A 25,582-nucleotide genomic window follows, 5' to 3' on the forward strand; every position below is an offset into this window, starting at 1 on the left:
ATGAATCCGGGTAAGGTGCTTGCGAAGATGCTAACATCCAGGACAGACTCCAACTCCCGCCCTCCGCCAGGCCGCATCCCTCCGGCCGCGCCGGTCATCGACCTCGCGCGTGACAGCGTCGCACTACCCGCTGACGACAAGAGGTATCCCATAGTCGGACGAAAACTCACCGCAGCGGCCGCAGGTATCATGAGCAGTGGAAGAAGCGGCTTTCCAATGAGTGGTTCTTCAGCCGCAGAGGAAGAGGAAGCTGCCGGAGGGCGTGTTGGTGAAAAAAAGCGCTCGGGACGCTAGCGGATTCTAGAATTGCCCGGGGACGGCCGGGCGGCCGGGGACACCGTGCCCCGACCAGCTCAGACCGCCGCTCTCCCATATTAGGTGAGGTCTTCCGTTATGTGGTCGATGTTCTCGGCCGCAACCTGCTACATGAGCTCGACCGAGCTACGTTACTGGACTAGATTGCTTGATGACGGCATTATTCAGACCTATCAACGCCGTAGGATTCTTACGAAACGGAGGACGGCTAGGTGTCATTAGACAGAGCTGGCCCTCACAAGTTAAGAGGATGGAACTAAGTCATGGTTTCAGTGGGGCACAAGCTGGATTGGACGGCCTTCACGGATTGACCGAAGAGACCAGAGGCGGTATGATGAACGAAGCAGCCCGAATTGGACGTGCGAGCTACCACTGACGTTCGCCTCGTCGAATGATGAATGTCGGACACGAGGAAATCGAACGACGGAATGTTTCATGTCACCTAGCGGCATCCTCCGGCCGTCTCTGGAACCGTTGAAGTAGATATCCATGTGTCGGGACGACGTTTGAATTGCAAAAGGCGTCGCTGAGAATTGTCACGCGTTTATGTAAGGCGTGCATTCGCCGTCCTCGGATCGTTTTCTACTTCTCTCCAAGTATTCCAAGAATTTTAACTCTGTCCAGTCGAAGACGTAATCATACTCGTAACCTTTGCGGCGGAACAGGTTGCGGAACAAGCGACGTAGGTACACGTAGTTCGGTTTCTCGCCGGAGCGAAGGGAGCGGACGTGCTCAAAATACTTCTTGAACTCCTCTGGAAGGTCTCTGAAGAGCCCGTGGGCTTCTGCCGACTGCTTCCTCTCTAAAATGAGTTTCTCCTTCTGTGCCCCAGATTCAGCCTTCAGACTCTGCCAAGGTAGAGAACCCCGAAGAAAGTATAAGAGGACGTATCCGAGCGACTCCATATCATCACGAGGAGACTGCTCTGAGTCGCAGTGTTAGCGAGACGTTTTCCGCTGCCGATGTTCTGCACTCACCTTTCCCTAAGTGTGCGTTGATACTGGCGTAACGTACCGTGCCGACTACAGGATAGCTGTGCCAGTCCCGTTCCTCAATTTCCTTGGCCAACCCAATGTCGGTGATATACACCTTGTTTCCTTGTTTTCCGTCGCCCATTAGTAAGTTGTCCGGCTTGACGTCTCTGTGGATGTACCCTTCGGAATGAATGTACTGAAAGCCGGGGATGATCTGATCCGCGAGTAACAGCACCGTCTTGAGCGAAAATTTCCGGCCGCAGTAGTTGAACAGGTTCTCCAGATTGGGGCCGAGAAGCTCGAACGCCATCACCCTGAATTCGCATTCCTCTCCATGCCAGTATACTCGAGGGATGCCGGGCCCTCCGGAAAGTTTTTCGTAGATTTCGATTTCATTCTCGAGGAGGGAAGGATCGATCTGTACGTACTCGAGTTTCAGGGCGACTTCTTGTCCAGTCTTGAGATCGTGTCCTTAGAACCGGTTAGCCTCTCGTCAAGACGTTTCGAGAACTCTACCCACCTTGATATACCTCACCGAATGATCCGCCGCCCAGCCGGCGGTCTAACTGATACTTGTCCTCGATGCGAAGAGTCTATATTGTCGTTAGATGTTGCGCGATGGAGAAGAGGGTTACAGCGAGCACGGGATGAATACCAAGTTGCCCATTGCATCGCTTCCTGCCTATCGGAGCTTCCACAAAAGGCGAAGAAAAGGCGAAGAAAGCATGCGGGAAGGAGATCAGAAACACCTTGGTGCAATCAACACATGGGGCGTGCGACTCTTTGAGGCTGGGAAAGTTGTTTTTGCAAGCGAGTGACGATGGCGAGTGTAGAGATCCGACCGTCTATTGGAGCTTCGGTCAATAGGCGCTACGGAGGATGGAGGTCGCTTGGTTGTGCAGGGATCAATGACTCATAGCCGCCAAGCGCCCCTAGACCCGATTTTTCTGTTCCCCGCCCCCCAACTTTCGAGCGGGCGCTTCCCACTCACGAAGCGCCATATATGCGCCTCTACCTCGAGTTTTGTCGATGAACGGTTATGCCTCCTGGAGAGGAATCGGAACCTCAACGTCGAAAACGAAAGCGGACACTTGAGATCGCGCGGTCGACTGATACTCTTCAACCGCCGGTCAAACGCCAAAAACGTTCGCAACGCGGCAGGACACCTCCTGAGTTCTGGGATAATCTCTCTCGAGTGCCGCTCTGTCGTCGCGCACTTCGAGAGTTCAACAGGAGGACAATTCGGCCTGTTGCACTAGAGCCGCCAGCGCGGTCCGTCCTGAAGGAAGATCTAGTCAAACAGCTGAAGCGCTTTGCTCGCCACGGTGGTCCAAACCTTCGCGATATCAGAGGAGTGGGTCATATCTATGCTATAGAGTATCACGCTAATTCGTCTCAGTACCCAGCACCGCAGACAGAAGCCGTCCGCACAATGAGTTCAAGCCAATCCCGTTCAAGCCGTTCCCGAATCGGAACTGGAACCGACCCTTCCAGTGCGCCGAGCCAAAGTACGCGGAAGACAACTTTATCATCAAGAGATCCTGCCTTTGAGCAGGCGCTTATTGATGCAGGATATCGTCCATACAATCGAGGTCCAAAACAGAACAATTTTGAGGAAGCAAAAGAACGGCTCGCTCAGCCAAGGCCTTCCCTGTCACCTTCCCAGTTCTCTGATGGAGCTTTTGAAGGCTTTCAATCAAAGAATGACGAGGCCAAAACTGAAGCAGTCGTGAGAAGCAAGGTCTTCCCGATTATCGAAGGCAACACCACTATACCGTCGGGCCAGGACGAAGTCTTCAACCACGTCCAGCCGTTGGCTAGTGGTATTTCGAACGCAAAGCCAGACTACTATTACGGCTCTTGCCCCACAGAACTCGACCCGCGTGTGCGGAAGGACCTCGCGCCGTACATCATCCCGTGCACTGATACGTCAAGGCCGTTGCTCGCGAATCACTTTACGGAACTAAAAGGGCCAGACGGGAAAGCTTCCGAGATGAAGCGGCAGATCACTCAGGATCTCGGAATCGGCGCGCGCGGCATGCTCGCAATCCAGTCGTACGGGCAGGCCGGCTATACGTACGACGGCAACGCGTACACGCTCGGGTCGACGTACCACAGCGGCACCGGCACGCTGCAGCTGTACGCGATGCACCCCACGCAGCCAGAGGATCCGAGCGGCCAGCCGCAGTACCATACGACTCAAATACGCAGTTTCGGAATGACCGACACCGCTGAGACCTTCCGCCAAGGAGCGACGTGGTATAGGAACTCAAGAGATCTGGCGAAGGAGTGGAGGGACTCCGCAATCGTGCAAGCAAATGCGACGGCAGTCACACAAGCCAGTGTGACGGCAAATGCGGAATACGGAGAGGCGTCCGAAACTTCGCCGGGGGTAGCCTACGAGTCTCAAAGCCAGGAGACCGTTACCTCGCAGGATGGATATGGCGAGGCGTCTGACCCTTCGGGCGCTCCATACGGATCTCAAAGCCACGAGGAGACTGTTACCACTGAGGACGAGGTCTATTTCACAAGCCAATCCGCACAGGACTCAGAGACATCGATAGACGACCCTGCTCCCGACATGCATCCACGCAAGCGTAACCCTAAATCGCGCAATTCCCGTCCGCGAAAGCGTAACACTGCTAGCTCAAGTAGCCAAGGAAGTATTGCTGTGGAATCCTGGACATTCGCGGATGGCAGATTCCACTGCTTCCAGGGCCGTAAGAAGGTTCGCTCGCAGGGCGATCAACCCCGCGATGTCTGGGTGCATAACGAGAAGGGATGGCCCAACGGCGGAGAAAAATTGTGGTGCCTCTGGAAATCGGATGGGACCGCGGATTACCGTTGAGCTTGAGATGAACATACGGTGGATGATATCTCTCCGCAGCACCTAAATAGCTTGCGCTTAGGCTACGATACAATCCTCTGAAGCCCTCTTGTCGCAGCACCTGGATAACGCAATCGAAACTATTTCTATACTGTTGGCGTATAGCGTCACCTCCTTTCTCTGCCCGCGATTTGTCCAGTTGCAGCCGCGTTTTGACAAGCCATATCGGATTTGTTGCTGTCCCGGTCACCACGCCAGCAGTAGCGGCAGCAATAATATAAACTGCTGCCGCATCTTTTTCCCAGTTCATCGTTTCGGATACTAGCCGCTTGCAATTACCATATGTGTAGAATTTTATCGCGCTCGCGGGGACTACGCCAGTAAGGCCAGGGCCTAGTCCTCGAAAGAGACCACGCCAACCTTCGATGCGCTGGATGGAGAAGAGGATCTGGAAAGTTTCGCGAATGTGGCGGAGTGATGTGTGGAGGTAGCCAGGGTTCGAAGGCGGCATACCATGAAGACTATGGCGTGGGGAGAGATGGGATCGATAGAAGTCGGCCTGTAACCGAGTTCTTAAGACATCAAGAGGCGATGTGAGGATTGCCGTTGCCATTCCACCGCTCCTGGTGAGATAAGAATTTCGTCGCACTGTTCAACTAGGAAGGCAGGAAAAGCTTACGCGCCGGCGATGAGATGGGCCCAAGATTTTGTTTCAGCGTCTTTATTGAGTACGAACCCATTGTCTTCGGTTGAGGCTTTGGTATTCCGTAACAACGCTGGTTGTGGTTTAGAAGTCTGCATGTCTGGGTGGCTTCGGGTTATACGCAAAGTGAAGGATTCTAAGTAAGCGCTGCGATCACTTTTTGAAGGGGCTTGGCAAATTTTCACGTGACTTTCTGAGCATGGGAACTCACTGACAGAGAGGGCGTGGGTCTGCGCCTGTTGACAATCGAGAGATATAAGCCCTTGACGTTTATTGTCCTGTCTTTCGTGGGATCTGGGGGAAAGATGGCTGGGGACGCTACAGTTCTGCAGGCACCCGTCAGCCGGTGTTGAGATAAGGACGCGACGTCTCGAGTGTTGTTCACCTTAGTAGCAGTGGGTTTCTTCGCGTCGGATGGACGAGTGTACAAGGTGATGAATCGTCGGAGTCGGGAGTGCGCACGAACTATGAATGATCAGATGCAATTCTGGCCGACGTGTAACTTACGATGCGCAGTAGCGCCTTGCAAAGGCTAATGGTGCCGCGGGGTCACCGTCGAGCCCCGGAAGGCATACTGATGCTCATTTGTGTGAACCAACTCTGGGAGTCCCTTCTCTTGCCTCTTCGGGCCAGCTCTTCCAGCCGTTGTGGTCTCAGGATCCCCTTTTTGCACTATACGAATACTGCCTGCGCAGCTGGCCGGAGACCTGCCATTTCTCAACGGAGCCTAGACTCTGAATCTCCCTCGCCACGTTATCTACGTAATTGCGGTGTCCGGTCGAGTTTGCGAAGCTGCTCGTGTTGCGCAGCCATGGCGTTTGTTGCAAGGATGATGGAAGACGGGGCGGAGGGGTGGATTCGGTGACGAGGACGTAGAGAGCATCCCAGATCTTTTCTTCAGGTGCGCACCTGATGACTTGTTCGCATAGGGTAACAGTGCGCCGAAAATGGTATGTCCGTGACGTTATACTAGGAGTAAAGCGGTCGATATCGTCAAGAAGCGTCGCGTTTCGAAACCTAGAAGGGAGCTGACGAGAGGCTGGGAAGATCTGAAATACCAGTACAAGGTCACGTAATAGATTTCTGGAATCTATTACACGTCAGCGACAGAAATTAGACGGAAGTGCTGGGGCTCACTTCTCTCAACGAGATGCAACACCGCTTCCGAGAAGCTCAGGATCCCCAGCTCTTTCTGCGTAGATTCGAATCGTTACTTCAATGCCAAGCCGACTCGACCGTTTCACCGCTAGTCTAGAATCATCCCCGTACCCCTGACACCAGGCAGGGCAGCAGGACTTCTAACCACGACACCCCCGAAGACTTGATCTTTTCCCCCGATATGGAGACGATAAGCAAGAATGGGCGTACAGCGATTGTCTTTCGCGTAGGGCATGGCTTGGCTGGCAAAATGCCGCGGGAGATGGACAAAGGATTACCAGGTCGCGAGGAGTTCGCTGCTGAGGTCGATAATGCATTCGCCGTGGAGGAGAAGCTCTTAAGCAGACTGGGAAGCCATCCCAGGATTGTTCCGTTTGTATCCATCTCCGCACCACGTCGCAGTTCTAATATGGCCAGATACTATGGGACCTGTACACTCGAGGGCATGAAGAACGGCTTGCTGCTTGGTGAAGCGAACTGCGGAGATCTTCAATCGTACATCGACAAGCATAATGCCAAAATCGACGACACATTGCGTAAGAGGTGGAGTTTGCAGGTCGCTCAAGCCGTCGCATACGCCCACGAGATGGGCATTATCCACTCGAATCTTAGCACAACGAATGTGCTTGTCCATCAGATTGGTCAGAGTCTAGATCTACTTCTTGCTGATTTTGGCGGCTCTAGATGCGTGGAGCTGAATCTATACGGCGGCCTGCTCCCTGACGATCCCTTCAGCGACCCATGCCTAACAGATTACGAATCGCCAAAAGTCGACGTTTTTAGTCTGGGAGTCATCATCTATGTTATCATGACTGGTCATTACCCTTTCTACAACGGCCCAGCACCGCAGAACGCAGAGAGATTTGTATATGGCGAACATGTGCGTGCGCTATTCGAACAAGGGCATTTTCCGAATCTGTCCGAAGTGACATTCGGAGGCATCATCGCAGGATGCTGCTGCGAGCGGCGGTTCGAGACCGCAAAGGAGGTCGTTGTAGCCCTTGAGGTAGAAATGGGACGATAGGTTTATGAGCGGTTGTGGAAGGCAGCGTCACCAGGTTGCGAGGGGACCCCTCGCAACCTGCCTATCGAGCCTCTCCGCTCCGTTGCGTTTTCTGTATGCTTGATCTCCATGTGGAATCGTAGGGTGATAGACTTGGGAGGCCGGCGCGCGAAGTCGACAGTGAAGACGGCGAGTCTAGAGGACAAGCATCGCGGGAAGGTTGGCTTGAGAGGCGGGGAAGAAATCTGGAGCGGGATGAGGTGCCTATAGTAGGGGTTAGTAGCCTTTTAGCGGTAGTTACACAGTATCTTACCTCTCTTGAGCCTGTCGCATGAGGCGCGATACGCCAGCTATTAAGCTTTAAACGTAGATGGGTGAAGGGTTCTTGGTGCCAAGCCGAGACCGGCGAAATAAAAGGCCGCTTGCCGTGCAGCTCAAGTCGCCAGCGGCGTCGCAATCCCGTCCCGCACAAAGCCGTGTCAGCCCAACAAGCCGTGTCTCGCTCGCAGCGGCCCTCGAGCCGTCCTCCTCGGCAGGAAACCGTACCGCTCCAGTCCCAGTAACGGTGAGCAGCCGGCCAGCGCGTCCACCCGAGCAGCCGACGACCACGATTCCAAGGCCATCGCCCAGGGAACCAACGCCAGGCGTCTCGATATCTTCATACGGCCATGGCGCGCGAGCCCATCTGGGCGGTTGGCCGTCTATAATAGCGTTAAGACGGGCACCGGAGACGGCGAAGGAATAGGCAGCAGGCGCAGCAGCTACAAGAGTGTGCACAAGCAGCTGCTCAGGCACTGCTCGTTCTTCGCAGAGCGCAGCCCGCACAGCGTCGACTTTTTCAGGCACTGCTCCACGTCACGTACGCGGAGATGAGGAACGAGAGCTTGTCCCCCTCCCTTCGCTTCCCCTCGACCGAGCCCTGCTACGACTAGTCCCGGCGCGTTTCCCGCTACTACAGCGTCTCCGCCTACTCATCGACCTTGAGCTACTACACCATAAGTATGGAGGACGCCACCGACCTCGACACCAGACCGCCCCTCTCGCCCGACTTCCGAGCTTTCGTCCAGGCCACGTTAGTCGACGGGCCAATCCAGTTTCCCGGCTCGGGCACCGTCGCCGTCTCCTTCCGGTGCGTTAGCGACGACATCCACGTTAACGAAGCCTGGGCGGATACAGCTGCCGTGGTTGGGATGACGCTACTCGTCGCGATACCCTCGTCGACATTGTGCTCGAGCCCTGTCGTATCCATTGCAGCTGATAGGTTCCTTCAAATATACGGTGTCTAAGCGTCGCTTGCGACCCTCTACGCGATGTGTCTCTGTAACCCCAAAGTCTCGAGTTGCGTGTATGTGGGCTGCTTCGACGGATGGGCGAATCTCCGGACTGCGGAGGTGTATACAATAGCGACGTATCCGACCAATTGCAACGTCTGATAGTCGATAGAATCGTGAGAGAAGTGTGTGTGCGGGACTCGGCGTCGCGCGAGCATCAAGGATCAAAGGCACCCAGTCGAGTCCAAGGGTGCCTCCGCGGAGATTTTGGTGCCCAGGTGTTGGCAAGATGGCTTCACGGCATGTCCCAGGCTGTCTCATACGCTTCCAGCCTCCGCATAGCTTCTTTGAGGGCCTTCCCGCCGCTGTCGACCCCGCAGCAGGTGTGACGCAGGGCCCCTGCCGCTTCTGGCTCGCCACTGGCTCTGTGTCGGTGTGGCTCTCAACGCTACGACGCCCGCTGATTTGATAAAAGTAGTGGGAGCTGATTGCTACGGTCTGATAGATCCTCTGCCAATTGTTTACATCCCGATGCGGCGTTGTGGTGGAGCGTGGATTCTTCTCGCCCTTGCGCAATATACGTGGCTTTTGGAGGCGCTCTTGTGGGTTGAAATGAGCCTCGTCCGTAAAGTGTACGAGGTCCCAGAACCCGATAACTTTCTTGCCCTTGTTCTCCTCACCAAATCGCCGGCGCCATGTATAATTGGCTTCTCTCATCTTATCTGAATATGCGGCGACGTATAGATGGGCATCCTCGCGCTTTCCTAAGTTGTACTAGAGTTGACGCTTTGATAATTGTACATCGAAATGCCGGGCTTGTTCAACGAGCGGTTCTTCTGCCACTGGATTAGTCTTATCCACCATTTGGTCAAGGACTCGAAAGGGCCTCCTAAAGCTTTGTGCCTTTCTGCTCTGCCTTATACTTGCGCGTACGCCTCTGCGCAGTGGGTGTGCCCATCTCTTCTTGCTCTTTTCTCCACCTCTCGCCCGTACGCGCGGAGACGCCATGTGTATGGGCAACATCGTTAAAGTTCTCGTTATCGCGTCGGTGGCTTGCGTGCCATAGGTATCGCGAACGGTGACCGGTATCGTACTAGAATTTAATTTGACGGCATTTAGGAGTGCGAGGGCTTTCGATCGACGTGCTCATCGTAAAAATCGGGCTTGATTTGGTGGAGTTGTATTTGGTCGAAGTTTTGTTGTGGATGGCAGATGGATTGTTTGGTGTTCGGATGCTGACTCATCCGACACGAATTTTCGCACCACCTGGTGCTCGGGCCCGACAATATTCCATCGCTTCAACCTCAAGAACACACTCTCGAACTGCAAGTGGCCCTTCATACCTCAACAAGGGAACTATCTTGCCTCGAGTTTAAGTCGCTAAGGCTCGATCAGCTTAACCAAACTGAATCCACGGCCCCATCGCAATGCGAACGGTAGCAAGCCCCGTACGAAGTTAAACGTTCGTCTGCCTTATCCGCCCTCTACCTTGGAACTTCGACATACGCTTCCTATCTCGTCAGGTAGACTCTAATACCACCTTTAAAGACGCTGCACGATTGGATCCCACCTTGAACTCCAAGGAAGACAGTAATGGAAGATGCAACCTTCATATACCCATTCTTCCCTGCTGGGGTCCAACGAATCATTGCTACGGGCTCCACAAGCTACGTAGGCATTATTGACCAGGACACCGTTCTAAAGTATCCGCATGAACAACACGATCAACACGGCCTGAAGGTGGAGGCTACAATTCTCGGTGTACTCGGCTCTCACCCACGGATAATCAAGTTGAAAGAGTGGGATAAAGAAGGCCTCAGGCTAGAATATGCACACAATGGTCGACTAGATGAGCATCTAGAGAAGTTTGCAGGATCGACACAGGACAGGTTCCGGTGGGCCCGTCAGGCGGCGGAAGCCGTGGCATACGTCCACAGCAAGGATGTTCTTCACTGCGATATCAGGTTAGGAAACCTGCTTCTCGACAAAAATTTCGATATCAAACTTTGCGACTTCCAAGGCATTTATCGAACTGTTGATGGAGAGACCCTGGATGGTTTTGCAGGCGAATCCGTCAAGTATTCCCTCCCTCGCCAAAATCCACTGCATGCGGATCGGAAGACGGACCTTTTTGCTCTAGGTACCGCCATCTATCACATCATGCAAGGTCATGAACCATATCCAGAACTCCATAATGTCCGGGACAGGGACAAGATCATCAATCTATATCGAGCTGGTCAATTTCCGGAAGACCTAAGCGTTGAATTTGGTGGAGGTGTTGTCAGGACCTGCTGGAATCTTGGATATGACTCTGCAGACCAGATTGTTAATGCTTTGTCGGGATTACAAGCAGGAATAGGACCATAGTTCATTACACGCAATGTGCAACCGATTGCGGAGCGTCCTTGTTTTCATGCTTTAGAGCAGAGTCCACAAATTATTTCTCGCAGTATAATTCAATTGACCGGCGATAATAAACTAGTACGTCCCCGCGCTCTGCCCCTTCAGCCGTAGGTTACAGTTGATACAGCGGCTGTTCCTACTGACTGTTAGAACGAGTTTAAGCATTGATGAGCCTAAATATCTTCTGCTAACCTACCTCGCGGGGCATGGCTCGACGAATGGCACGAGAACTTCATGCTCCGCTCCCTTCTCCACTATATTGCCGCGCGGCCGCTGGTTCAGTATTCTCATAGTGCGAAGCGATGCGCTGTAGCGCTTGATCTAGGCTTTCTGAGGGAAACTTCCTCCGCGATGATGTGATAGCCTATTTCAACTGCCTTCGCCGCTAAACTTTGATAACGCATCCTCGGCATTCCAATGCCTTGTGTCGTATCCATTGCAGCTGATGGGTTCCTTCAAATATACGGTGTCTGAGCGTCGCTTGCGACCCTCTACACGATGTGTCTCTGTGCCACCAAATTCTCGAGCTGCGTGTGTGTAGGCTGCTTCGACGGATGGCGAATCTCTGGACTGCGGAGGTGTATACAATAGCGACGTATTCGATTAATTGCAACGTCTGATAGTCGATAGAATCGTGAGAGAAGTGTGTGTGCAGGACTCGGCATCGGCGCGAGCATCAAGGATCGAAGGCACCCAGTCGAGTCCGAGGGCATTTGCGGAGACGCTGATTGCGGTATGTCGAAGGTCTAGAGCGGGAGCATCGTACGCTCGTCGGCACGGGCGGACTCGTTATGCTCGTAGGTACCGTTCGTGGCTACGCTCGTTCGTATCTCGCACCTAGCTATCACTTCTTGATGTTAACATCTTGCGGACGGCCGTCGAGCTCGTCTAGGTGGGCGTCCAAGGGGTGAAGCGGGCGGTAGAGCTTCTTGGAGGCTGTCGAGGGTAACAGCGGGCGCAACCCGCGCGGTTGGGGAGAGGCGCCCACAGCCGGATTGAGTGCTGGCGGAGCCTCCGCCGCCGCAGTCGGTATAGCAGCTCCTGTAGTCCTCCTCTAGAGTCTTTTGTAGAGCCGATTATGCCGCCAGATGGCGCCGCGTTCCCACAGGCATCGCGACCTAAGCGACGTTACCGCTCTAGTCTAAGCATACGAATATAGACTATTAGTCTCCACGGAAGGAGTGCTACGAGAAGGAGAATGCTGGCTTAGAAGACAATGCGACAATGCTAATACGCTGTGAGTTGGCAGGACTTCGGTGTCGCTATCGCGTCCTAGACACTTAGGACTGGTGGGTGCGTGTCGACATTGTACAGGTACAAGGCGCGGAGGAGATTACACGCTTCCGCCTCCGCGATGTGCGGTGCTTAAGCGTCGACGACGAGGGGAGCGTCTATGTGGGCCGAAGAGCTGCTGGTGACTCTGCAGGTATCAAGTCGGCGCTGAGGAAAAGGGCCGATAATTACACTTCTTTCTTATTTTCTCCCACACCGCTTGCGACAGCTTGCCACCGCATCTTCTTCCGTAGGCTGGCTGCCATCCGTATACTGAGTTGGTATTCTACTTCTGTGTGATCGCCGCTGGCGGGCTTGACCTCCACGCAGGAGAAGAGGGCGGTCGTCTTCGTGAAGGCGTTGGCCATGTGGCTTACGACGGGATTGTCCACGATCCTCAGGCGGTTGTAAAGGTCTTCGAAACCGGACATGTGTGAGAAAGAGAGTGTGAGGTTGGCTTTGCGGTCGAGGAGGCGGGGTGGCGTCGGGCACGGAGGAGAGGAATTCAGTGGCGATGGCTTGGGACTGTCTGCGAAGATCAGCATTGGGTGCTAAACGAAGCTGAGGGTTACCTACACTCTCTGAAGTTAGAATTTCTCCTCTGCTTCAAGCCTCATCGCGAGCTTTACCAGCGGCTGGATCATGTCCATGCACCACGCGTTCTCATCGCGACCCCTTGACTAGCACACTCGCGCGTCCAGCCAAATTTTCTTTACCTTCTACAGCGCTTACGCTAGTCTGTTACACTCCTCGCCGTCAAGGCCCGGGTCCGAGAAGCTACGCGACAGGACGACATTGTCTGGAATGCGGACTGCAGAGAATGCTGCCAGCGGCAGCTGGGTCAACCGATAACTCGCCTTGTTGGCTATGGCGTTGCCGCCTTGTCCCCCAAGGCAGCATTCCCCTCCGCAAAGACCTCGTCCGATGACGTCGTTTTTCCTGCGCCCAGCTTCCCTAGTCTAGGGCAATTGTTCCTTGCTGTCTTTCCACAGTGGCGAGTGGCGATTCATATTCGTATGCGCAGATTAGGGCAGTCGACATTTCTTTGGCTGTGGTGCCTGCGGGAATGGACCCCCGGAGGAAGTGGGGCAAGGTTTCAGGACGGCGGAGTCGGGGGTGGAGTGTGCTTCGCGATCATCAGTCCCTGGCGCATATCCTTGTCAGAAGACTAGGATAAAGCTGCATCGACGACAGTTCTTCCCGATGAATGCCATCTGGTGCGCCAAACGCGATCCCGAGTTAGGCGGCGGGGTGCATGCTGCCCCCCCTAACTGTTGTAGAGCGTGAAGTGATGACGATTATAAAGCACAAGGTTGCTATAGAAAGGATCGATTCATGATCTAGGTATGGATTAAGGATGCATTCATGTTCCGGCAGGCCTACCACGGAGGCAGCATAATAGAGAGCATATCCTCCACCTGCAACTCGTCGCGGTAACCAAGAAAATCCTGATCAATTACATCCGCAGTCCACCGAACAGTATATCGCGTTGCAAAATGTGCCTTGGTATATTCCCAATACTCAGGGTACCAGCCCGCGCACTCCCAATCAACGATTCCAGAAATCTTTCCATTCCCATCAACCAGGATATTCCTTAGATTGAGATCTCCATGCGTGAAAACGATATCATGTTTCACACCATGTGACTTCGACACCAGTTTCCGTGCATCTTCGTCCAGTGGAAGGTCTTCGATCAAGTACTCGTTAAACTGCGTTTCATCTAGGAACCTAAGCTCTCTGCGTTGCGATTCGCCAATTCGCCAGTCTAAGATGCCTCCCCCTAGTGCATTGCATATCTGGAAACCCGAGCCTGTGTTGTTGGGAATTTGCCGCAGCTCAGCTATGTATTTCTTGAGATCCTGTGCGATGGAATGCAATTGTTCATCGGTCATGGTAGCGATCCTTCGCCCAATTATTTCTCCGGGGATTCCAGTCATTAGGAGAAACGAAGAATCGGAGTATTGAACAGCATCGACTGCTCTTGGCGCGGGGACGTGGGTATACTTTTCAATCAGACGAAGCGATTGGGCTTCCGCTTGATGTTTCGGTGCCCAATCACTACTTGCCACCCGCAAATACAGATTGAAAGGAAGTCGATAAATCCTGTCCGAGCCGGTGTAACCGTAGAGCCAGTTTGAAATCCGGGCTAAGCGCTTGTAGGCAAACGCTCGAAAGAAGGCCGGTGTCTGAACCCAGACATATCGAAAGGCTCCAGGTATAGCTTGGAGGTACCATAGGTTCCAGGAGCTTTTGTTTGCCGGCGTTCCCATGGCAGGATTCGCAAATTTCCCACTACCCGGCCTATGTAGCGTGTTGAGGTTCCGATTCATATATTCGAATACTTCTAGCCACGCTAAAGCCTCTGCACACCGGTGATGGATTTCCAAAAGCTGCGCGTTTGGAAGCGAAACAAGTCCAACGGCTTTGTTTTCCAGCGTTATGAATTGGTACCTTCCGACGTGAATAGATGGAATAAATTTCCTCGATTGCACAAGATACCGAGCCTAACTAATTAGAATGGTATAAGGGCCAATGAATGGGACCTTACCGAGTCGCCCACAGCCTCGGAGAAACTGCGCTTAAGAGAAAGCCTCCCGTTTCTGAAATGTTCGAAAATTTGTGTCGATAATAGGACCAACTGATCGGACTGATTTCGATCAGGAGAAAAAGAGTCTTGGCCTATGAGTGATCGCAAATTTTGCAATTGCGACTCCCCTATGAATGCCGCAAATATCCTGGAAAGCCTTTTCTGGGATGAGGTTAGGGATGTAGGGGGACATAGGGCAGATAGACTCACGTTGTTGATCATGTCACTATCACAGAAAAATGAAGGGGACAAGACGTAGGCAAGCACGAGGCTTCCTTCATACTGCTTTTCCTTTTCGGCCTTGGAGATACAGCATCGTCCTCCATCTCTTTGCCATATGTTTCGCCTTAGTGACTCCTTCAAATCCGTGCAAACAACAGGGCGTACTATGGACAAAAGTTAGCGATTTTTAAGTAAAGTTGTTAGCGATGTACCTTTCTTAAGAAGACATATCCAGTCAGCTAAAAACTCTGATGCTGCGACCTTATCCTCTCCAGAGATTTCGTCAAGGAAAAACTGCGATGCAATTTCTCGGTCGACGGCGTGCTGCACAAAGGCACTGAGAATGGTTCGTTGAGGGTGTGCAAGCGACTCTGCAATGATAGAAAGCGCCCTGTATTCAGCGCAATTTTTGTTTCGGAAGAGCTGAGAAGCAGATCCCGATATATTAAGAGGGGAGCCCATGGCAGATGTTGATCGATGATGTTGATCGATGAGCTGACGTGTCTTTTTCTAACCTTGGTAGGTCTTCGAGGAACCCGCGCGCTATACCCAAACAAATCTAGTTACAGTTTGTTGAAAGTCACGCGTCCTTGGCGTACGTTTTCTTGGCGGAACTCCGGGGACACTCTACTTCCTGCACCAAGATTGTGCAGTCATGTTCCCGGCACATGTGAGAATAGTCATCTTCATCGTCTTCTTCAATGAGTGTCTTGAATGCTCGTAGGAGGCATTGGATACTAAGCAAGACTATGCCTCTTGTCCAGGCACTGTAGTCCTGAAAGTCGCCCGAGAAATTTGTGGACAGTTCCTCTGCCTCGCGAGAAGGAGCACCCCTAGCCAGTTTGTATGGCGCCATGACGATAAGGAGCAGTAACGTATAGACGAGACGCGCCGGGAGCTCGGGGAGCAGGATGTCGACCACGAGTGATAGAAGCTTGGAATCAATTAGCCATCGCTTGCTTCCTGAAGGCTTATTTAACGTACCTCGTGTGAGAATCGTGTCCCACGATCAGGCCGACGAAAATGAACTACTGTCTGCATTCAACAGGCTGGTCAGGAGCGTGCGATTTCGGCGCGGGTTCCGGCTGAACAGTGCTGCTCCACTCTCGTAGTGGCGACAACTGGTAAAAGATGAACAGAATAAGTTGGTGAACTAATACAGAGGTGAGCGTGAAGGAGATATGATGGATTGGCTGTGATTCCGCGGAAAGGAGCTGGGCCTTAGCTGGAGTCTGCGCCCGCATCCTGCATGTGGCTCTCGCACGGGCTAGGGGTTGAAGTCACATGCATGAGTGCTCCGCATGGGGAAGAGACACTGTGCGCTCGGAATGCGCCACAGGCGCCATGCCCTCAAGTTGACGCATCGATCCACGCCAATAAGGCGCAGCCTGTGACCGGCTGCATGCATCTCTGCGCCAATTTGCAAGGGCGCCTCGATCCACGCGAGTACGCCTGCGAAGATGGTGCGTCGATTTGATGCTCGGAGGATAATATTGGACAGGTATTAGCAGATATGGAAGAGAACATCGACCGATATTTGGTACTGAAACCCGTGGAAATATAAGGAATGAACATGAGAAAGGGGGCGCCCTGGTCAACAAAGGAAAGAAATACATGTTGGAGATGCGCGGGAGATACAATTTCGTGAAACAAGAGTTCCACCCCGTCTAGGATCTTGCCATCGTTAGAGCACCTCATCGGTGCCCAAGGCACGCAAACGCCCAACGGGTCAACAAACCAGAGAGCCCACTAAGCTCTTCAATTCTCCTTGCAACTTCCTTGACTTTTACGTCGCGAGTGCTCGTACATTGGAAATTCCGCTCGAACCCCACCCAAGGATACCTTCGCTCAAGAGATTCTTCTACTGCTCGTACTGGGCGAGTCTCGTAGAAGAATTTGACTTCCTTCACCGTAACCCAGAATACTCCGCCCCAGCTGTAAACATCGCAAATGTCCCGGAGTTGAGGTCGACGAAGGACGCGGCTAGGGGTAAACTGTTCCTTCTCAACAATGATCTCTTCTTGCTCCTCAGGCTCGATCTCCCGCATCTCCCGCATTAATGTCCGTACATGCTCGTAGAGGTCCGCATGGATGCAATTCGCAGCGTGGATGGCTCCGGCAATCTCCAGGAACTTTTTCCAGGGGAGGTCTGCATAGTCGTACCCCGGAGAATGCCTCCCTTTAAGGCAGCAACGGACCCACACTTCTACGCCTTTCCGCTTGACAGATTGGATATAGTGGACTCTGACCTACAACCTGTTAGATTTAAGGAAATGTATTAATCAGAACTACATACTGACTGCGGGATGACGTCTTCTTGGTACATCGCAAGGACCAATGAGGAAGCCAAGGACACGGATGGAAAGAGGCTGCAGGAAGGCGACCGGTGAGGGACTGAGGGACGTCTCAGCCTTGTGAGGGAGGACGGCATGATATATCATGGGGATCGTCCGACAGAGCTAAAGCTGATGCTGGCTCTGCTTCCGTGGCACTTTACTTTTGAGACGGCTTCACTTCCTGCGACAGATGGGTATTAGCGCTCCCACCATATTGACCAGACTGCTAAGCTAACTCGTAGCAGGGGATCGGGTGTGCTTCCGTGGGTTAAGCGGCGAGCTGGATGGCTTGAGTTATGCGTTGCTTGTTTGAAGCGCAGCCAATCCGTGGGCTTGTTACTTAATGTCTGGGCCGAAATCTGCTTCTCTCGAAGCTCATTGGAGATGAACCTACTCCGCTCCTCAAACATTTAATTCTCCGAGTCTTTAACCTTTGACCAATGGCGATTTACACGCTCTGTTTCGCCAGTGTTCTCGTTGTCACGTATGCCGAGGGGATTTAATGGCGGGACAACGAGGCTGTAGTACTACATTCTCTTTTACGGACGGGTTCGACAACATACTCAAAGCTTCCGGACTGTATGGGACTGTAGATACACGGAATCCCTGCGATGACTGTCGCTTGGACAAGAAAACATGGACTTTTCACTACGAATACCTGGACGCGGACATGGTGTGATGATGGATGAAGCAGAGTTGGCCTTCCTTGCACCTGCCCTTTTTCTTGTGGTTCCCTAAATGATCTGACCTCGCAAAGGTGTTTCCACAACTATCGCAGACATGCCTTTTAGATGATTTGTCGCGCGCTCTAAGACATGCTTCCGTTTTCTGGTGCCGTGCAAGATTGGAGATAGCATGGCACCCCTTGAGGACCTCCCCACAATATCTACATAGCGCGACTTCAGCTAGATCCGCCTGAAGTCGCGCTATGGGAGGATTAGCGCTTTCCTGAGGAGAAGAGGTAGATGGACTTTGCGTAAGATTGTTGTTTTCGCGAGGTTGTGCAAGCTGGCTAGACGAAAGCTTGAGTGTCGGCGGCGCAGGTAGACCTTGAGTAGAATTGGCGGTTTCCTTGAATTGTGCAAGCTGGGTAGGCGTAAGCTCGAGGGCGGGCGTGAGCTCGAGGGTAGGAGAGTCATGTAGGACCTGAATGGGATTGGCATTTTTGTTACACAGACCCTTGATACGATTGGCGCGTTCAGTAACGCGTGTGGGCTTTGGAGCGCCTGGATCCTCTAGGACTTTGCCCTGAGAAAGTTCTTTAGAGGCTGTCGTTGACGACAATGATGATTGCGGTGGCGATGGTGATGGCGAAGGCGAATGCAGCGACCGCGGAACGGTGCTCCAAGGTGTCTTTCTTCTTGCTTTCCTCATGACGGTACCTAGGTAGTTAGAATCATCAAGCCTTAGTGAATGATGGTGCCTCACCAAACTCTAGCTGGACAGCCTTGCTTGTCGCTGAGACAGCGGTCCTCTCCCATTCCTCTTCATCCCCTAGCATCCACCCCAAATTATCAACTTTTCTTCTTCCAATTTGGATATCCCGCTCCAAGTCTTTGACTTTCCCAATTGCATCGTGCAGCTTTTGCTCCAAGGTTTTGACATTGCTCCGGGCCCAGCCATCCTCACGCCACCCTTCCCTGGGCTCCCTCAGCCTCATTCCTGCTCAAACGCGACGGGGAAGCAGACAATGTATGCTACGCATAAGCGGAAAGTTCGTCTTAAGTGTGGGCTGGGGCCGGTCAAAGGGCGCTCCGAAGCCCTGGCTCTGGCTGAAGGCTTGCGGATGTGGTGCAGAATTCGACGATGACGCTGCGGTCGGTGTGGGGCGGCGATGACAGAACGGCGTTAGGCGGCTGGTACGTGGGTTCGAAGCTTTCAGATTTTCAAGGTAAATGGACTTGAAGTGTAGGGCGAGTATCAAGGTGGAGTTGGGAGTTGCAAGCATATATATGCGGGGAAGTAACCGGTCGAAGGACGAAGGACACGGCAGGGTGCGGGTATGATATATCATTGAGAACTGCGCATCGTTAGAAAATTGTGGCAAGGACGGCTTCACTTACTGCCTTTCAGAGTGCGGCGTCAGCTCCTAGAGTCCCAAAAGGCAGGCCGATGGTAAGAAATTCCATTGGTCTTCCTGTGAAGCGGAGCTGGAATCGTGCGGGTGAAGAAGTGGGACGGATGCCACTAGTTCGGGGAACTCGCGGGAATGGTCCAAATGGAGTGGAAGATCATTCGCGGAGAGGCGCGCGTGGCGTCATCGGGAAATACTGTGATTGCAGGGGAAAGTATTTGCAATCATACACAGACGTCCCGGTCAACACGAGTACGCCTGCGAAAACTGCATCGTTCTGGTGCACACGATGCTGGGAGGATAAAATTATTCAGGTATTCAACTCTAATGCCTGAGCTAGAAAAGGACTGACGCAGCTTCGACAAACAAACGAATAATGATACAGGAGAATCCGCAGATATCCGCTTCGCGATAGTGCTGCCAAAATGAAGGATAGATTAGGCTTCTCGACGATCTTCTAGATCGTTCTTGTTCGATGGAGGAGCGGGGGCTTGGAGGCGGTCGGCGAGGTGAAGGGTGGCATGGCCGACGACCGCTTAAGTGCCGGAGGGCGGCAGTCGCGAATTTTCTTCAAAACCTCTATTGGAGGATACAATGATGCAGTGCACCCAAAGACCATCAGCCTGACGATCCTCCATGGTAAACTCTTCCTCCACTATGGTAAACTCTATAGTTTTCAGTATAACGCCCTGAGTTAGATTGGCTGCGGATGCACAAGGAAAGCATACCTCGTCGTGACTTTTTTCGCCCTTTCCGCACTCGCTTTTAATCTGCGATTTTGGCGCAACGTCGGACGAGCTCGCCGGTTGGCCCCATGCTTGTAGACCCATCGGAGAAATGTGAATGCAGGTGACAAAGACGTGCAGGAAGGCAACCGGTGAAGGACTGAGGGACGTCTCAGCCTCGTGAGGACGTGCATGATATATCTTGGGGATCGTCCGCTCAGGGAGGTTGATTTGGCACTTTGCTTTTGAGACGGCTTCACTTCCGGCCGATGGGTGGGGAATCAGCTTCGTACTGACTAGACTATTGAGCCAGAGCTGATGCTTGTAGTGTGGGATCGGCTGTGCTTCCGCGGGTTAAGCGGGGAGCAGAGGATGTACGAGGCTTTCGCTATGCCCTTGTTAGAGTGGGTGCCAGGGCCTGATTCTAGGATAAGGCGTATTTGGAAATGGTTCTCGAAACTGGGCGGTTGCAGACTGTGCTTTACCTAATTGGGACAAGCGAAACAACCCGGATAGATCAAGTTCTCCTTTTTTCAGCGGGATCGAGAATTTTTGACATGGCAAAACTCTCCGCTACTTTGGAGGAGATGTGTGCGGCTCCCGACGAGGACTTCAAAGATGGCCCCTTACTTGACGGTAATGTCGGTCAATTGCTCCAAAAGCTTCAACGCTTGGTTCGAGAGGAGAAGAACCGTCCAGGTCCCGACGAGCTAGTCGAAACTTTGTCCAAGAGGTCCGAGGAGTTGAAGACATTCTTTTCACAAAGCCCCGTAGATGCCATTGGACAATCCCCGGCAGAAGTGGAAGACTCCCGGCTTGTGGACATATTTGTTTCCGGCGGCAGAGCTTCCAAGACGCCCCAAATTGAGTTTCGGCGATTCCTTGCGGAACGGAGCCTTGCGAAGAACTACCATAGTCGGAATCCAACCCGACTTGACTCGATGATTAAGACTAAATCTTTCAATTTGCCGATAACCAGCCATGGCTCAATTCGGGCTTTTGCAAGAACATATTTTGGGCGAGGCCGAGAGCAGGCAGTGCTTGAGGCTGTGACTAGTGGGCTCAGAGTTCTTGCAGTTGAGGCGGTTAATGCATCTGCATCGCTCATTTTGGCGTTTGCACGTCAACTCGTTAAGAGTATGACCCTCCAAGACATTATGGAGGCTTTCGAACAACCCGAGTTGATAACGCTTATCGCCAATTGGCATTCCTGGACAAACGAAGTCCTGATATGCTACGACCTCTAGTGCCGGCCTCGTTTAGTCACTGGTAAACTCACTGACTTCCGGATGGAATTCCACTGATTTTCTAGCAGGTACATCAATTCTATCAACCAACAAACGACTGATCACGCCCGGTAATGCGCGAACGAATCAATCAAATGCTGGCGGTGATGTTACGGAGGCTGTCAGCGCTGATACATCAGTTCTGGAGGAGGGAGCGGGAGAGCGTCCCTATCCTCAGTCCGAAGGACACGAGCGGGAGCATGAAGGGTTGATGACGGACCTCCCGCAGAGCCTGGACGAGACGGGGCCCATGCATGACAGGATCATCGGACAGGCTGAGAGTTACGAACGACCTCCAAAGAGACAGAGGCTAGCGATAAGCATGCTCCTAGCGACAAACGAGCGCGCGTCCGACATGGGAGCTCCAGCTGCTGAATCCCCATTGCAGCAAGCATTCTTAACTCCGTTACCCTCTAATCCTATCGGCCATCAGTCTCCACCATCGATGAGCTTGACGAGGAGTGTAGAGGTAGTCGGCGCGGATACGTCGGCCCCAATGGCGGATGCAGGAATACCGTCATCCTCGGAAAAGGCTGTCAATGATGGGGTCGGATCCGAGCTGCTCCTACCGAGCGCTACACCGTCTGAACAACACGAGTTCGGGACAAGCCAAGGCGGGTGTCAGGTGGCCAATTTCACGTATGCGAGCAGCGTCCTGCACTATTTAGATGACGATGCATTGATTGCTTTCGGTCTCAATCCGGGTATATAAGACCTTTAAGTCCCTTCTACTGTTGCCAGCTCGACCTTCCTTGCTGGCGACGTAGGGTGGAGGATCAAGTTAAATGGAACACGACCTGATACCCGGAAGCGAACATCTTCGGAGAGTACGACCATTATGCGTGGTGCCAACTTGAGATCATAGCGCTCGCCTCCTGCACTCTCGATATCAATCCTGTCTTCTTCGAACGTGTCATCGCGATTCCGAATGGGTATAATAATGCCGACTTCATTTGGCGAGGTAGACAGCCAACTGTTTTCAAGGCGAAGGACCGTAGGCTTGTGCGTTGGTATCTCCAGCTTCACTTCTTTTTGTGCTTGTTGAATGTCGAGCCACTATAATTTCTATCAGCTATTCATTTCCAAGCTGAGGGCTCTTGTACATACTATATTCGTGAAATATTCTAGACCTAAAGCCGTAGACTCTTCGCTCCTACTATATCGAAAAGCTTTCCCGCCCTTCGCTAACGCCACGGCTTCTCCATCAGGTTCGCCATGTAATGATGCTGCTACCTCATAGATCCGCTCATCGAGACGTGGGGTGGTAGGCAAGATCTGATAAACGGGCATGTCGAAGTGGTAGTGTTGCCTTTTATGTGTGATATGGTGGACGACTGGCAGACACGGAGGATATATTGGTAGTGCTGTAGAAAACTAATCTAAAAGAGGGGATGACTTGTGTTGAACAGTTACTGGCTGTTGGGATAAGCGGGGCAATCTCGCGTCACTACCGTATTTCCCCACTCAACGCACAGACCCCACTCAACGCACAGTTTGAGGATGGCCATCACCACTACTTTTGAAGCTGTACAGCCCTATATAGATCTAATTATCACGAGATTTTTTAGAGAAGCATTCTTGAAGGCTTGTTTGATTAATTGGCAACGACAAATTACGTGCGATACCTCTGTGGGAGGCGTACTTTGCGAGTGCGCGATGATGGGCCGGATGCCTCCACCACCCCTTCAATGACCGATAGATCCTTAACATCAACCTCTGGCTCCTCAATAACACGAGCAGGAGGTGCAGGAGCCTTGAGGTTACGCGCCTTACCCTTTCTAGCCAATTGTATATTAGTCCTGAGTTGCTTTTTAGCTGCGCGCGCAAGTAGGGCTTCTTCGCGCTCTGCGGCCTTCTACTGTTTTTCTTGCAACTTAATCTCCTGTGCAGCTATCCTTTTCTGCGCCCTTTGCTTAAGCATAGCCTGTTTCTCCTGCTTTTTCTGCTCCTTAGCTAGCTTATCGCAATCCTTTTGGTGTTGTAGTTCTTCTGCTTTAGCGTCTTTTTAGGCTTAGCGATTGCGGGCAGCTTTAACTTTAGATAGCGACTAGAAGACGGCGCCGCCAGCGTAATCCTTAGAGGGTTCAAGTAGTAATACCTTGCCACGCTTACGGCGCTTCTTCTTATTAATAAGGGCATCTCTAAGGCAATTATTTTTATGCTAGAGAAGCTGTTTTTAAGTCGCTATCGCGTGTATCGTGTAAGAAAGCTGCGAGGCGCGTTTATTGTAGATATTCTTAACTACCTCTCGCAGGAGTCGTTTAATTTTACGCTAATCGCTTGTAGAGAGTACTAACAACGTACTATCGCTACTTAATAGCCTCTTAGGCTCTAGATTCTTAAATTTCTTTAATATAGCGTTGCTATCTAGTAGAGAGATGCTAGTAACTTTAAAGGCGTTAATAATTGTTTCTTCGGCGAACGCGATCCTATATACCCTATAGAAGAAGTAGAAGAAGTCGCGCTTAGTAATAGATGTAAGTCCCTAGTTGTTGTATATATATTCGCTAAGCTCTTTCGTATATACAGCTAAAAGAGGCTTAAAAAGGTAGACATCTAGAGGCTGTAGCGTATAGGTTGAATGCGGCGGGTAGATAGCTAGGAGGATTCGATTTTAATCGCAGAACTTAATAAACTTTATAGTAATATGTGAGCCATGCCTATTAAGAATTAGGAGCTAATAATCGCGCTTTGCCTTCTTCTTCGTCTCCTCTTGAAAGCATCTCTTAAGCTAGGCAATCCTGAGTTCGTTGTTTGTCCATCTAGATGGTGATAAGGCGAAGAAGGCCTGGTGCTCTTGAGGATTAAAATCCTGCAACTATGTATCCTGGATATTGCTAGAAGCCGCCTAATATATTAGGGCAGGATTAAGAGAGCTGCCGTTGGCGCATATACAAGCTATCGTCGTTATTTACTCCCTGTTACCGTTCTAGAGTACCTGCTTAACGCCTTCTTGATTATATCGCTGTTAGGAGAATACGCGCTTCATTTTTAACACTACCCCGATTAAGAAGCCCTTCTTATCTATATTGTATGTATTTGACGGCGCGATATCGTACTGCTTAATCTTATCGTCTAAAAGCTTAAAATAGAGAGCGTATTTAAAGGCTAAATTAGCTTTGTAGCGCTAGTTATTAATGCTAGATGTCTATCGCGATATAAGGTTAATTTAATGCCGCGCAATATAGCGATTAACCTAGTGTTTTCCAGGCTCTTGATAGGCTATTTCTGCTGCGAAATTTCGTATTATCTCTCTTATAGGGGGTAGGCCTCGTACACACAGCTTATTAATATACTGCAGAAGCTGTTTTTCCTGTATAGTGTTAAGGAGTCGCTTTTTCTCAGCCCGTGATGTATTAGTGCCCTAAACCCCGCGATAACGCTTCGAGAGCCGCGACCGCTTAACGCCGTACTCCTAAGCAACCTGGGATATATTAGGAGGTCCTCCTAGCTCTAGGGATTTTAAAGCTTCAACAGCTGCGTCAATCGGGTCCATATTAGTAGAGTTATAAGGTGTTAAAAATATACGCGTTTTGGTGTTAACTGTGCGTTGAGTGGGGTCTGTGCGTTGAGTGGGGAAATACAGTAGAGCACGGAAAAACAATTTTCCCCGCTTGGCTCATAGGACCCTTGGCACAAAAACCTCATCTGGCACGGTATATCCCATTATAGGGTAATCGATCCTTTATTGCCTACGAACGTGATAAAGTCTCCTGTCGCCATGCTCAAGCGTCCTTATAATTGTCCAGCGAAGCTCCTATTTGTCTGTAGGACGCGCCTCCAAACCCACCCCCCTCCTATCGCCATCCGTCATTCGTTGCAAAAGAGTATTCGCGGGAGTTGAAGGCTCGGGAGAACGTTGTGGCGGGTTGTTAGAGGAGTTGTTCTGGGTTCCACCATTAACATTCACGGTAGGAGAAACAGTTGGATTGGAGGTGGACGTAGAGTTCCGTTGGTTGTTGGGGTTAGACATGATGGGTGAGCTGGTTCTTGATAAAAATTAGCGTGAGCCTTGGAGAGTGCGAATGCTTGTCCTCACAAGGGCGGGTGAAACGTTTGGCTTGCCTTGGTGTAGCAAACGGTGTTTGCTAAGGAAGTGGCTTGACCTTTAACCGCTGGTGGGAAGTGAGATAGGAAAGGGTGAGTCCGACGAAGATGTCAAAAGATATCCCTAGGGAGATGAGGAAAGACGGTCAATGGTGATTCGAAAGAGAGAGGATGAACTGAACATTAATCGCGAGCCTTTGTACCTATCTTCCTACGCACCTCGACCATGCGCCATCCTTCTCCCTCAATCTGCGTTCCCTGGTCCTGTCGAGCATGGCTGCAGAAGCAACAGCGGCATTCCCCTCATTGCGGGGATGCTTAGACCAAGCATAGCTGTAGAAGCAATGTCAGTCTCTTGCAGGCAGAGCTCACTTTCTGC

At 51.9% G+C, this 25,582-nt stretch overlaps 14 protein-coding genes across 14 annotated transcripts; 5 read left to right on the top strand and 9 right to left on the bottom strand.

The window, feature by feature from the left end:
- Nucleotides 1-491: 491 nt before the first annotated feature.
- BU26DRAFT_178824 (casein kinase 1 epsilon) lies at nt 492-2,142 on the bottom strand. Its single transcript, XM_033820368.1, has 5 exons — nt 1,945-2,142; nt 1,810-1,882; nt 1,293-1,760; nt 715-1,240; nt 492-654 (listed from the first exon to the last, which is right to left on the bottom strand). The coding sequence occupies exons 1-4, from the start codon at nt 1,954-1,956 to the stop codon at nt 852-854; spliced, it is 942 nt and encodes a 313-aa protein (XP_033676481.1). The 5' UTR covers nt 1,957-2,142; the 3' UTR covers nt 492-654; nt 715-851.
- A 186-nt stretch (nt 2,143-2,328) lies between these two features.
- Nucleotides 2,329-4,137, top strand: BU26DRAFT_571944 (uncharacterized protein; the record flags this gene model as incomplete). The annotated part of the gene is made up of 2 exons (XM_033834193.1): nt 2,329-2,643; nt 2,689-4,137. The coding sequence occupies 2 exons, from the start codon at nt 2,329-2,331 to the stop codon at nt 4,135-4,137; spliced, it is 1,764 nt and encodes a 587-aa protein (XP_033676482.1).
- A 31-nt stretch (nt 4,138-4,168) lies between these two features.
- Nucleotides 4,169-4,821, bottom strand: BU26DRAFT_387171 (mitochondrial carrier; the record flags this gene model as incomplete). The annotated part of the gene is made up of 2 exons (XM_033822658.1): nt 4,169-4,739; nt 4,796-4,821. Coding segments are annotated over 2 exons (597 nt in total), but the record flags the coding sequence as incomplete, so codon positions are not given.
- A 741-nt stretch (nt 4,822-5,562) lies between these two features.
- On the bottom strand, nt 5,563-5,913 carry BU26DRAFT_386781 (uncharacterized protein; the record flags this gene model as incomplete). Its single annotated transcript, XM_033822651.1, has 1 exon — nt 5,563-5,913. A coding segment is annotated over one exon (351 nt), but the record flags the coding sequence as incomplete, so codon positions are not given.
- Nucleotides 5,889-7,245, top strand: BU26DRAFT_525297 (kinase-like protein). The gene is made up of 2 exons (XM_033830475.1): nt 5,889-5,909; nt 5,957-7,245. Exon 2 carries the CDS (start codon nt 6,228-6,230, stop codon nt 6,999-7,001), a length of 774 nt encoding a protein of 257 aa, XP_033676485.1. The 5' UTR covers nt 5,889-5,909; nt 5,957-6,227; the 3' UTR covers nt 7,002-7,245.
- A 29-nt stretch (nt 7,246-7,274) lies between these two features.
- Nucleotides 7,275-7,951, top strand: BU26DRAFT_179110 (uncharacterized protein). Its single transcript, XM_033820370.1, has one exon. It carries the CDS (start codon nt 7,351-7,353, stop codon nt 7,723-7,725), a length of 375 nt encoding a protein of 124 aa, XP_033676486.1. The 5' UTR covers nt 7,275-7,350; the 3' UTR covers nt 7,726-7,951.
- Nucleotides 7,925-9,216, bottom strand: BU26DRAFT_179369 (uncharacterized protein). Its single transcript, XM_033820372.1, has 3 exons — nt 9,155-9,216; nt 8,000-9,087; nt 7,925-7,947 (listed from the first exon to the last, which is right to left on the bottom strand). Exon 2 carries the CDS (start codon nt 8,966-8,968, stop codon nt 8,177-8,179), a length of 792 nt encoding a protein of 263 aa, XP_033676487.1. The 5' UTR covers nt 8,969-9,087; nt 9,155-9,216; the 3' UTR covers nt 7,925-7,947; nt 8,000-8,176.
- A 338-nt stretch (nt 9,217-9,554) lies between these two features.
- Nucleotides 9,555-10,733, top strand: BU26DRAFT_525300 (kinase-like protein). Its single transcript, XM_033830476.1, has one exon. It carries the CDS (start codon nt 9,845-9,847, stop codon nt 10,616-10,618), a length of 774 nt encoding a protein of 257 aa, XP_033676488.1. The 5' UTR covers nt 9,555-9,844; the 3' UTR covers nt 10,619-10,733.
- A 1,381-nt stretch (nt 10,734-12,114) lies between these two features.
- BU26DRAFT_610958 (uncharacterized protein) lies at nt 12,115-12,665 on the bottom strand (the record flags this gene model as incomplete). Its single annotated transcript, XM_033836022.1, has 2 exons — nt 12,556-12,665; nt 12,115-12,498 (listed from the first exon to the last, which is right to left on the bottom strand). Exon 2 carries the CDS (start codon nt 12,469-12,471, stop codon nt 12,115-12,117), a length of 357 nt encoding a protein of 118 aa, XP_033676489.1. The 5' UTR covers nt 12,472-12,498; nt 12,556-12,665.
- A 579-nt stretch (nt 12,666-13,244) lies between these two features.
- On the bottom strand, nt 13,245-15,218 carry BU26DRAFT_525303 (kinase-like protein). The gene is made up of 4 exons (XM_033830477.1): nt 14,948-15,218; nt 14,724-14,899; nt 14,475-14,675; nt 13,245-14,430 (listed from the first exon to the last, which is right to left on the bottom strand). The coding sequence occupies exons 1-4, from the start codon at nt 15,195-15,197 to the stop codon at nt 13,306-13,308; spliced, it is 1,752 nt and encodes a 583-aa protein (XP_033676490.1). The 5' UTR covers nt 15,198-15,218; the 3' UTR covers nt 13,245-13,305.
- Nucleotides 15,219-15,315: 97 nt separating this feature from the next.
- On the bottom strand, nt 15,316-17,061 carry BU26DRAFT_571949 (uncharacterized protein; the record flags this gene model as incomplete). Its single annotated transcript, XM_033834194.1, has 3 exons — nt 15,316-15,669; nt 16,610-16,984; nt 17,032-17,061. 3 exons carry the CDS (start codon nt 17,059-17,061, stop codon nt 15,316-15,318), a joined length of 759 nt encoding a protein of 252 aa, XP_033676491.1.
- Nucleotides 17,062-17,719: 658 nt separating this feature from the next.
- BU26DRAFT_586098 (uncharacterized protein) lies at nt 17,720-18,865 on the bottom strand (the record flags this gene model as incomplete). Its single annotated transcript, XM_033834649.1, has 2 exons — nt 18,500-18,865; nt 17,720-18,453 (listed from the first exon to the last, which is right to left on the bottom strand). The coding sequence occupies exons 1-2, from the start codon at nt 18,729-18,731 to the stop codon at nt 17,720-17,722; spliced, it is 966 nt and encodes a 321-aa protein (XP_033676492.1). The 5' UTR covers nt 18,732-18,865.
- A 1,562-nt stretch (nt 18,866-20,427) lies between these two features.
- Nucleotides 20,428-21,868, top strand: BU26DRAFT_511555 (uncharacterized protein; the record flags this gene model as incomplete). The annotated part of the gene is made up of 2 exons (XM_033827317.1): nt 20,428-21,007; nt 21,186-21,868. The coding sequence occupies 2 exons, from the start codon at nt 20,428-20,430 to the stop codon at nt 21,866-21,868; spliced, it is 1,263 nt and encodes a 420-aa protein (XP_033676493.1).
- Nucleotides 21,869-24,838: 2,970 nt separating this feature from the next.
- Nucleotides 24,839-25,292, bottom strand: BU26DRAFT_180135 (uncharacterized protein). The gene is made up of 2 exons (XM_033820373.1): nt 25,196-25,292; nt 24,839-25,145 (listed from the first exon to the last, which is right to left on the bottom strand). Exon 2 carries the CDS (start codon nt 25,127-25,129, stop codon nt 24,914-24,916), a length of 216 nt encoding a protein of 71 aa, XP_033676494.1. The 5' UTR covers nt 25,130-25,145; nt 25,196-25,292; the 3' UTR covers nt 24,839-24,913.
- Between the last annotated feature and the right edge of the window lie 290 nt (nt 25,293-25,582).

This window comes from Trematosphaeria pertusa (genome assembly GCF_010094035.1).
Source record: "Trematosphaeria pertusa strain CBS 122368 unplaced genomic scaffold BU26scaffold_24, whole genome shotgun sequence".
Classification (NCBI taxonomy): Eukaryota; Fungi; Ascomycota; class Dothideomycetes; order Pleosporales; family Trematosphaeriaceae; genus Trematosphaeria; species Trematosphaeria pertusa.

Excerpts from the sequence above, each read along its gene's own strand:
- BU26DRAFT_178824 (XM_033820368.1), bottom strand. Across the intron at positions 1,761-1,809 it reads ATTCGGTGAGGTATATCAAG|GACACGATCTCAAGACTGGA; the intron begins GTGGGTAGAGTT and ends ACCGGTTCTAAG. Across the intron at positions 1,241-1,292 it reads CAACGCACACTTAGGGAAAG|AGCAGTCTCCTCGTGATGAT; the intron begins GTGAGTGCAGAA and ends ACTGCGACTCAG.
- BU26DRAFT_179110 (XM_033820370.1), top strand. The coding sequence starts at position 7,351 with ATGGGTGAAGGGTTCTTGGTGCCAAGCCGAGACCGGCGAAATAAAAGG.
- BU26DRAFT_180135 (XM_033820373.1), bottom strand. The coding sequence starts at position 25,129 with ATGTCTAACCCCAACAACCAACGGAACTCTACGTCCACCTCCAATCCA.
- BU26DRAFT_525300 (XM_033830476.1), top strand. The coding sequence starts at position 9,845 with ATGGAAGATGCAACCTTCATATACCCATTCTTCCCTGCTGGGGTCCAA.
- BU26DRAFT_525303 (XM_033830477.1), bottom strand. The coding sequence starts at position 15,197 with ATGGGCTCCCCTCTTAATATATCGGGATCTGCTTCTCAGCTCTTCCGA. Across the intron at positions 14,676-14,723 it reads ATAGTGACATGATCAACAAC|AAAAGGCTTTCCAGGATATT; the intron begins GTGAGTCTATCT and ends ACCTCATCCCAG. Across the intron at positions 14,431-14,474 it reads CCGAGGCTGTGGGCGACTCG|GCTCGGTATCTTGTGCAATC; the intron begins GTAAGGTCCCAT and ends CTAATTAGTTAG.
- BU26DRAFT_525297 (XM_033830475.1), top strand. The coding sequence starts at position 6,228 with ATGCCGCGGGAGATGGACAAAGGATTACCAGGTCGCGAGGAGTTCGCT.
- BU26DRAFT_179369 (XM_033820372.1), bottom strand. The coding sequence starts at position 8,968 with ATGAGAGAAGCCAATTATACATGGCGCCGGCGATTTGGTGAGGAGAAC.